The following is a 10879-nucleotide window of genomic DNA, read 5'->3' on the forward strand; positions in this document are numbered from 1 at the left end:
TTTATAGACGGCTAACCTAATCTTCTAGAGTTTTTGTTAAATAAAAAAGCCATGTTTCCAGCCTCTTCGTTTTAATAATATTCCCCTCTTATCACATTTAGATACGAAACGTTTCAGTCTAATTTGGCTCCAGAATTCGTTTTCTATTTTTGTCTTTTTTAAACTGATGTGTGGGTAGTTTTCAACCTGTTGAACAGTTTTTAATTTTTAAGTTCTTATCATTAGGGTATGTTTACACAAATGCTCTCTTGTACGAGTAAATCTTCAAGAAGTTTGGGATACTGAGCTTGATGTATTACTGTAAGTGCAAGAGAACTTCAGTTCGAAATGCGGTTAGAGCTCTGGGAATTAGTAAATCTGTCTTGTGGGAAATACTCCGGCACTATCAAATGAATCCATTTAGGAACCACATTGTTCAGGGGTTTTGTGAAGGGGATCAAGAGCGCCGACTTACTTTTTTAGCTCATATGAGTGCATTGACGGAGGAAATTCCAGATTTTTTATCCTTTATTTTATGGACCGACGAGGCAAAATTTACCAACCACGGTGTTTTTAATAAGTGGAATTTCCGTTCGTGGGCTGACCAAAATCCCCATCTATCTTAACAGTGCCATCATCAAGTTGTTAAGAGCATGAATCTATGGTGTGGATTGATTGGCAATAAATTATTTGGCCCATACTTTTATGAACAAAATCTTAATGGAGAGAATCTTTTAAATTTTTTGTCAGAAACACTTCCCAAGCTTCTTGAAGATTTACAAGAGAGCACTTGTGTAAACAATCTCTTTGGACAGACCCTTTTGCTTTATCCATAATCACTGATGGGTTTTTAATAAAATGCAAGCAAACAGCGGTAATTTTTTTTTTTTTTTTTCAAAAATTCATTTCTTGGGAACAACAAAAGCAACTTTAATTTTTCAAAAACAGTTTTTCTCATAAAAAAAAAAGTACTTTTAGAATTCATAATAAAAAATGAACACCTATTTTTGAAAAAAAAAGTCTGCATCTCTAATCTGCATATCAGCAGCAGAATTTCGTTTTTTATAATATCATTAGATACTACTCAAAAAATAAAGGAAGTTACGATGAATGTTTTTTTTTTTCCATCATCAATAATTACCGAGAAAAAGAGGGTGGACAACTTAGCCCGGACACCCTGTATATTCTTATTAGTAAAACCTAGCCTTTAAGTAATCTCATATCTACTGCTTGGTGCTACTAGAGATCTGAGAACATAAATGTTGCTAGTGAACATTATATCTTCTTAGCAGAAGGAAGTTTGCCAGCACAGGGAATAACAGCAAATAATTCCTTCCTGTACTTTCATTCCGTGGACAAAATCTCACCGCAAGCTTGAAATTCTCTTCTTCATTACATTCTTCCTTAATGTGAAGATCTCTTTCAATTCAACATCAATATAACTGGGTGAAAGAAATAGAATTTACCTCTGCAATTTAATTTAATGTACAATTATTTCCTAATGGGGGGATATCCCGAATTTAAATCCAGCCTCCAATTTTAGATTTAGACACCTCATTATCTAGTTTCTGACAGTTTTGCCTTTGTAGAACACGACAACGTATTGGGAAAAAACTGCTGACGTCGACACTCTCACTTGTTGATGCAAATTAAATAAATAAATAAAAAATTGTACCTGCTCTTTCGACTTGACGCATTTATTGGCAATACGTTCCAATTCAGTTCTAACGCTAGTGTACCTAACCATAAGGGAAATCCAGCATTCACGGATTTCGAATTCTTGTATACCGCAGGGTCTTACGCGTCCATTTGTTGATCCCGTCAAAATAGGCTGTAAACGAACAAGAATAGTTAATAGCAGAATAGTAAAAGTAATGAACAGAACAAAACAAGGCTATTTCCCTGCTAAACCTCTTTACAAATTGCCAAATTCATGTGAATCTATGGGTTCACCTTCAGAAATGCTTGGTTAATTCACTTTCTCGGAACAAGCTGTGTGAGACAGGAAGAAAACTAGTATCAATAATAAATGAGAGGCAAGAGAAGGCAAAAGAGGGAGCGAACTCATTGCCACCAGTGTGAGAACCTCTATAAAAAGCCAGCAGCAGCAGTCAACCCGCACATATTTTTGGAGATCTTGACATCATTCCTAAACAGCCCGAGTAAAGCGACATTATTTTGACAGAGCTACACAGACTGATGCTCTCTACAGCATCCTGCAGCTTTACTCTATACAGCACCTAGCTGGTCCATATCTAGACAAGCCACCAGCCCTTTTGCTCATATATAATGGATCTATGTAAGGAAAGTGAAGGCTGCCACTTCTTCAGAGATCTGGGCATGTATCCCCGTCTAACAACACGATCACGTACACTGAACCTTCCAAACACGCTCACCATGCGCACAGGACCCTGCAGAGATGTGGGTAACTATTTGGGTTTATCGCACCCACAGGCGAACTCTAGCTATCCCACCAACATACTCACCAACCTCTTAAAGACGCACACATACAACGCACTAACCTTGCACATTAGGGCGCTAAACTAGACCTTTTTGGATGGTTGTGGATTTGTTTAAGTCACTTTACAATCTACGCTAATGAAAACTAGTTCATTATTTAGTCCTATTCATTCATTCTTCTGCCAATACTCGGACAAAGTGTGCAGAGGCTGTTGTACCCGTAGACACATTCAGTGCAATGCCGTCCTTCGGACAGAGTTCGTTCGTAATAAATAACAATCGGATGGTGTAAGAGGCTCCCAGGAAGAGACAATCTAATGACTCAAATCCGAGCTTCTCAGAGTGCAAGTTACTATAAGTATAACTGTGTTGTCAATCTCATTATTTTTCGAAATTCGTTTCTCGCAACTACATTTCAATAATCGAAAATCCCACGCATAGGTGTTAACTCACCTTTCTTATTATCAATCACACTATTCACACTGATCTAAACACCCATTGGTTCTGGTTAAATCCTGTTAAATCAAATTTAATTCCATACTGTCCCAACTGATTGTCGAATCCGCGTACGTGTAACCTACCCCAAACTACCATTCCTCTAATCCTTCCCGAATGCTGAATCATCGTTGCCTCGTGATCATCTGATTGCACGATATCAAAGGAACTTCATTTGAATTTTTTTATTTTAATCGTTTTTCCATTGGTTAACCGATTCATGATGGTAATCGTTGCATGACCCTCAATCAATTCTTTCCTGCCATTTTTACTTATTGTGTGGAATACTTATTTCTTGCTAACAGGAAGTTATATGAGCATTAAATAAAAAGATTGAAGGATATTGCCACACGAAAATGCCGATTTGTGAAATTATTGCAATTTAAAGATGGAGGAAATGTAAAAATTGCAAATATGTAAAAAATATATGGCAATAAATGACTTTTATTTGTGGCACGTTGACTTTTAAAAAATAAAATAAAATAATCTATTTGTGATAAATATAATATTGTGGAAGCAGGTTACAGAACTTGGAAGTTATGAAAACAAATCTCTTTTCCAATTCATTGCACCAGTTCTTATTTTCCTCAATAGAATAAAAAAAACTTGTTTGTTTAACCTTCTAGTATTTCCACGTCAATGGAATCTGAATCTACTTAAGTTCTGCAAAAACTCGTTTTTTTTTAATGGTTTTCAGTTTTTGTCTTTCTTCCCTACAGCAAATCTTGCTGCGCAGTATTATATTGGATAGATGTACTACTGCGGAACCTCCAATCAAAATACTGTTTTTAGCCCCTGCGACTCTGGCGAATATAAGCAGTTAACCCTCCATCGGGCGCATTTAATCTGTGAGATGAAGAGGACATTTTCTTATTAATAGCAACTCAAGTATTTCTTAGAATGAGCCATGGCCCTCAGTAGCTTCCTCTCTTTTACCTTCTTCTAACAAACGGCCTGTCGGTTTTTTACTCGTGAGTTATGTGGTGTTACTTAGCGTCCACGTAATCTGTCAGATAATTTGCGCCCGATGGCCTAATTCTTATCAAAAACTGTTACAAAATACATATCATCATTTATAAGACAATTTTCTACTTATTGACTATTTTTGCAACGAGTGTCTTTTGTTGAATAATATTGAATAGAAGAAAGAGAAGGGGATTCGGACACTAAACAAGCTTTTTTTAAATTTTTAGAAGATTATGATGCGGATTGTGGTACTGGGTCCGATTCCCTGTCTTTAGGCCTTGGATTTTATTTAATGGTTAATAGAAGAAATTTTACAGTAAAGTATGTTTGCTAGTCGTCTCCGTCCACGACTCTTAATTGGTAGTTGGACGTTAAGCCTCGCCTGATGCGGATGATTTTGAGTGCGTATGTACACATAAAGTAACCAAATTGTCGGATAATGACACGGGAGCCATAATATTTTATGGTGTTTGTCTGGTATAGCTGGTGACAACGTCGACAGAAACGTTCGGAGATGGTTCATGGTCATTCTTTCGCTCTTCTGAACGTAGGCGGGCATCAATGCGTAAACAATTTCTTGGATTAAAACTGTCCGGTAGGACAGTTGTATAAGGGTTGATCGTAAAAAAGTGCACGAAAAAGCGTAATGTTGAAAGACACCCAACTTTGACAATTTTTTTCTCTTTTTCTGTAAAAGATAAAATTCCCAAATTTTCGTTAAAATATTGGGCAAACCCTCCTTTATAACAGTAATTTTTTTGCAACAACCCAGATCTAATAGGTTTCGAGAAAAAAGTTGCCGAAAATAAGCAAAAACCGCTTTTTCAAAAAATGTTCTTGTTCTTGTTGTTCTTGTTGTTACCTTTTTTGTAAACAACGTAGCGCCTAAACGCGTGAACCAATTTTCATGAATGAGGTGTCATTCGATTCGGAATTTTATGTAGATGTGCCTTTTGGGGGTCTCGACGCTGTACATCAAATGGGCGCGGAGTTAGCCCCCTTTATGTAAGGCCCCCTGCAAAATTATTATTACTAATTACTCTGCAAATCTCGGCCCGATTTTGATAAAATTTGGTAGGATGATAGGGTTAGGGCTCCCCTACGTAATATTAAAGCGGCGATCTGCTCTTACACTTATTAAGGGGAAGTATAGCAATCATTTCAAATTATCGACACGTGAACCGATTTTCATGAATGAAGTGTCATTCGAATCGAAATTTTGTACAGATTTGCACTTTGAAAGTCTCGATGCTGTGCCTTATAAGGAGAGGAGTTTGCCTCACCCAAATAAGGCCCTTTCTAAAACTATTACCAATATTTCTATAACCCTTAGTCCGATTTTGATAAAATTTAGCACGAAGAAGCGGTTAAAGCTCCTCTACGTGGCTGTGAAGTGCCATCATGCTCTTACTCTTACCAAGAGGAAGTACTGCAATCGTTAAAATAATCAATAAGTGAACCGATTTACATCAATGAATTGCCGTTCGATTCAAAATCTTTGTCTGTATTCGCAGTTTATTTTTCTTACTCCTCTTAAAAGGAAGTACTGAAATCGCAGTTTAATTTTTCTATTTACGTGCAAATACCTTCCTATTTTATTCAAAACGCTTTTTCAAAAAAATTGTTATTGAGGATGGTTTGTGGACCGCAACTATAATCATTCTTTAAAAAGATCTCTTCAGTGGTAGTTACGGTTCCGACTTAACACCTTATCAGGTTATAATGATAGTATTGCTTATTCCAAATTTTAAAAAAATCTGTAAAGCAGATATGTAACTATACAAAATAGACAAAAAGGAAAATCTATCCAAAAGGTACAAAAATCTCCTTAACAAAAACTTACAGTTTAAAAAGTTAAGTATAAGGGTTGATTAAACGCCAAAAGGTACACAAATCAGCAAGTACCCAACATATCATTAGTACTTCATTGATATAATTTAAGTAATTTTACTGCATTAATTTTCATTAACATTTTTTAGAATTATTAGATGTCACAGACCCTTATGCTGGCCATTTTCATCTACAATATATTTGTTCAAGTAGCACACCATTTAACTTAAATTGATTGACTGTAATATCTTTTTATCTATATATATGCATTTTAATAAAATTTGCATACTTTTTAGGACAGCTAATTATTCCAGCATTTTACTATAAGTAAAATTAGGGGGACTAAATTAAATTAAAATTGGAAATGAATAATTATTGTTGAATAATCTACTTGTTAGTAACTGTGTGTTATTTGTGCTCACGAATATTTCGGTGAGACGAATTCAAGACTGAAATATTGTTTTAGATCCTCCGTGATTCAAATTTTTTAAACAGTAGCCGACTCTAACTTTGTCTTTTTCTAATTTAACAAGCATGAATATGTGTCAGAATAAAGGGCACATTAAAGAGAAATCATAAGAATAATTTGGAATAGAGTTAAAATAAAGTACCTATTTAATAACGAAGATATAATATACATTTTATAACAATTATAACAAAAAAATATTATAAATGAAGTGGCCAGCATAAGAGTCTGTGACATCTAATAATTCTAAAAAATGTTAATGAAAATTAATGCAGTAAAATTACTTAAATTATATCAATGAAGTACTAATGATATGTTGGGTGCTTGCTGATTTGTGTACCTTTTGGCGTTTAATCAACCCTTATACTTAACATTTTAAACTGTAAGTTTTTGTTAAGGAGATAATGCTAATAAACCATCTCACACATTCATTCATAAATGTGCACCTCAAAATTAGGAATGACTGATTTTTCTATTCACATTAATGTTCTGTTCCAGTTTACGAGTTTTTTTATTTTTTAAGAAAAACTTAAACTGAAATTTTTCATACGTTTCCAAAACATTTTTGATGAAATTAACAGCTATTGGGTCATTAATCTCACAGATTATTTGCGCCCTATGGTGTTATAAACATATTGCGCCCGATGGAGGGTTAAAATGAAATTATTGAAATAATCTTAACTTTTTTCTAGATTATTCTCTAAATTATTTTAGATTATTGTTCTCAAAATTTTAAATTTCATTAAGTAATATTTAGAAAGTGTATTTATCATTTTTTTTATTTTATTTTTTGTTACAGGAACTAGGCGCTCGTTCAGTTCTTGGTTACTAGTTACCGGCACGTTGTACGCCATCATACTCAGTGCAGCCAACAGTTCATGACCAAATTAACTGAATAACTTATCAACATGTTCACAGCCCTGCATATCAGAAAATTTACAGAAAAGAAAAATTTTAAATAAATAAAAGTAAACACCTTAAACTTTCTTGAATTGAATTTTGTATTGTGATATTTAATTAATGATATACGAGTAGGAGGAGGGGGGTAAGAAGTCAATGATAGAAGTTAAAACCACTGTGGAATGAAATATATTGTATTATATAATATTTAACCTTGTTTGTATTGTTTAGCTGTAACATTTTCTTGAGCTGGTTCAAGTCTTTAAAAAATAAATCCCCTAGAATATATTTATGAATTCTATTTCAGAGAATAAAGTTTAAAATGAAGATACCACGCGCCCAGCTTTGGTGGCTGTGAAAAGAATATTATTTGCTTTACCGATCAGACGTATTTCTTTCTATGCAATTTATTATTAAAGTATAAAGAAGAGCGTTTAATGTGAAATAAAAATGCTCTCGAGTAAATGTATTTATATTATAATAAGCATAATTGTTGTGCCAAAAATTAATCAATGGAATTCTCCTCCTTGTCCAGTGTCTGTTGCTGTAAGTAGAAATTCTGACATGAAATCGTCACATAAGATATTTTCAACTCCGAATTATTGTTGGCAAATTCTTCCAAACTTATTTCTCTAGTTTATTACCTCTCTTTGAAGCCGCTTCATCAGTGCATTCCAGACTAATTTCAACTCTACCAGTCTCACTGCAATGCATTATTACAGGCAAAAGTATATAATTACAGCATAATTTAAACTACTTTCATTACTTAACTACTATACAAAAATTTCCTAAATGTGAGGAAGTCCAAGCAATTAAAGAAAAATTAAATGTATTATACATGCAGATAGGTGGAATAAATAATGCGAAAAGCGAGCCAGATGGCCTACAATCACTTCTTCCTAAACGGATTTATTGAGGGACTCCAAAATACGGGGAACATTGTGCAGATTAACCAATCAACCCACTGTTCAGAGCACAAATACAAGCCCAATGCTGGCAAACAAGCTCCAAAGCAATGTAGCCCATCGCCGGGGAAGTTTTGAGAGGGTCCATGGAGGACAAAGACATGCTTAACAATCCTTTGCTTAACACCAAATCTTCCTCTACGTCCTCCAGCCTCCTCATACTTGGCCTCCTTTCTTTCTCATTCCTCAATCTTGACATACAACTTTTGGGCTCTTTCTATACCCATCTTTTTCACAATTCCCAAAAATCTCAACCTATTCCTAGAAACAGTAGCTAACTATGTACGGCTGGCTGTACTTTTCTCTTATTTCAGAGTTGTTCATAATATCCGTTTTACCGATTACCTTTTGCGGGTCATATATCTTCCTAAAAATTTTCTTTTCCCACACGTTGAAGACTGTCATTCGATTTTGTGAGGAGGACCCAAACGTCGCTACCACAAACACTATCGCAATAAGAGGTTGTGTGTTGAATTTGTAAACTAGGACGGTAAAGTAACAGCGGTTCTCTGCAGCAATCCTGGCTTCTATCTCTGTAATCATAACATTATCTGCGGTAAATAGCGTCCCCAGGTATTTGAATTCTTGTACGACCGGAAATTCATGCTGAAGAATCATTATTGTTGATTTTTCTCTAATAGGAGCTTTCAGTGACGCGATTTTACGATCATTTATTTTAACCACCCGACTACTTGCTCCCTTATCGAATCTTCAAGGACTCCAGACGTTGCTGACGTTCTAGATGAAATGACCGTACTGAGTTAACCAGTTGCTTATCGTCCCTCCTGGTTTCATGCGGATATTCTTCATCACATTATCCTTACTGAAATTAAAGATGATTGGGACTAGTAGGTCACCTTGCCTTGCACCGCAGCCCACAATGAATTCATTAATGAAGCTATTCTGAACTTTAGCCTTACTTAAGCGAATTAATTTCTTGAGTATTCCAAATTTTAGCATATCTTTCAAAACTTAGACCTTTCTACATTGTTATATGCCAGAGACAAGAGAAACCTACGTTGACGTAGGTCTTCTGAGCCTGCAGTGTCCAGTGAGCACACACATTTCTTGTAGCAGCCCGATCTGATTAAGCAGTGGAGCGGGCCTCGAATAATAACTTCTTCGCTTGTTCTATTTATGGTAATGTTACGCTTCTCAGCCTTGGAGTCGTTGCGAATCCAGGATTCAAAGACTGATTTCGTCACAAATTTGGAGCAAATTGGTACGGCCTTTGAGATAGACTATGTGAGATTTACTGGGAAATACTGTCCGCTTTCTCGTGGACATCCCAGGAAGAGTGAGCGTTTAAAATCTATCCAACACAGTGAGGTACTGAATACAGACCCAGCACCAGCCTAAAAGTGATTTTATTAGTACTAACGGCCTTTATTGCCGTCTCGAAGTCAAAGAAAATCTTCCAGGCCAGGAGATTTCATCAAGAGAATTGGCATCAAGGAAACACTTACAGGCTTAACCTACCCGTGGAAACCTGTGTTCTTGTCTAAGCTCGCCCAATCAGGGTTTTCTACCTCCAGTTCCAATGTGATCTCGTTTATGTAACCCAGAAACTGTCACTCAGTATCGATGATCTGTAAGTCGTTTCAATCCTGTCTAGCATTGTGGATCAGAAGTTATTTACAGAGCGGTGCATCAAGATCACACTATCAGTGTGGTTTAAATCAGTGGGATCAATAGTCTGACTGATTCGTCACACACGTTTTGTTAAAAAGACGAATATACAAAGTATAGGGTCTGTAGAAGCCTGGTAGATACCACCGTGCCTCTGTCACCGCCCTGCATAAAAGTATGCGATGGCGGCAGATGGTGTAGGACTTCCTTAGCTGCAGATTTTCAATCAGACATGTCCAGTTTTATAGTTCGGAAATCACTTCCTAAGTAATGCCTTGGTACCTGGGACGGAAGCAATTGTTTAAGAAGTACCACTGAAAGGTAGCAGCCAAACCTAATGACTTGCGGAGATGCTCTATCAGGATTCCTTCTTTAGTTTTAGGGCGCTAAGGGAAAGAAATTGAAGTGCATGTATTATACAACGACGATGGATCCGTGTTTGAGAAAATTCGTCATCAATAAGAGAGTTGTCAATGTCGTGTGAGGTGTCCACATCAGTTTTCTTCGTTTAGTTTTATTTTCAGTTTAAAATGAAGTAAAGGAGGACACACCAAGTACGTATTTAATAGGCGCAATTATAAAAATAAAGTACCATCTCGCCCCAGATTAAAATTATTTTAATTACTGAGCTCAACTATGTAATGTAGTTAAAGAACAAAAACTATAAGATATAATTATTATCCATATAAGGAATGTATAAGTTTTGTATATTGCGATGAAAAGAAGATTAAACCTTTGACTTATGTTTTATTAAATATATTAAATATGTATATACCTACATTACAAAATAAATAAATTAAAACAAAAAACACTAACACAAACTTTGTTATGAAAATAACGAAAAATTAAATAAAACTAAATACTAACAATAAATAGAAATTTTGTGGAAATAAGTTAAATAAATAAGAGATAAAAATATAAGTTAGTATGTGTAAAAATCAAAACCTAAAATAGAAATATTCGTAATTGCACTTTAAATTGATGTTTAATACCATTTTATGTATAATACTTCACTTTAAATATAAATCTTTTCTTTTTTTTTATTAGCGAGTAATAATATATTAAAAATAAATATATTTACTATAATATACATGCAAAATTATAAATATATATATATATATATACAATATATATAAAATGTTGTTGTATAAATTCAGAAATTTTGTTCATATTTTATTGTATATACTTT

General features: G+C 34.9%; 1 protein-coding gene across 1 annotated transcript in view; it reads left to right on the top strand.

Annotated features, from left to right (window-relative positions):
- LOC141458222 (uncharacterized) overlaps positions 1-10641 on the top strand; it is a 372751-nt gene extending 362110 nt beyond the window's left edge. The window contains exon 6 of the mRNA XM_074135959.1: positions 6996-10641. Coding sequence (XP_073992060.1) covers positions 6996-7078 — 83 coding nt within the window. The 3' untranslated portion in view covers positions 7079-10641. The remainder of the gene's footprint in view (positions 1-6995) is intronic.
- Positions 10642-10879: the final 238 nt, after the last annotated feature.

The sequence above is a fragment of the Rhodnius prolixus genome, unplaced genomic scaffold (assembly GCF_049639745.1).
Source record: "Rhodnius prolixus isolate KJV_2025 unplaced genomic scaffold, Rpr scaffold_1, whole genome shotgun sequence".
Taxonomy (NCBI): domain Eukaryota; kingdom Metazoa; phylum Arthropoda; class Insecta; order Hemiptera; family Reduviidae; genus Rhodnius; species Rhodnius prolixus.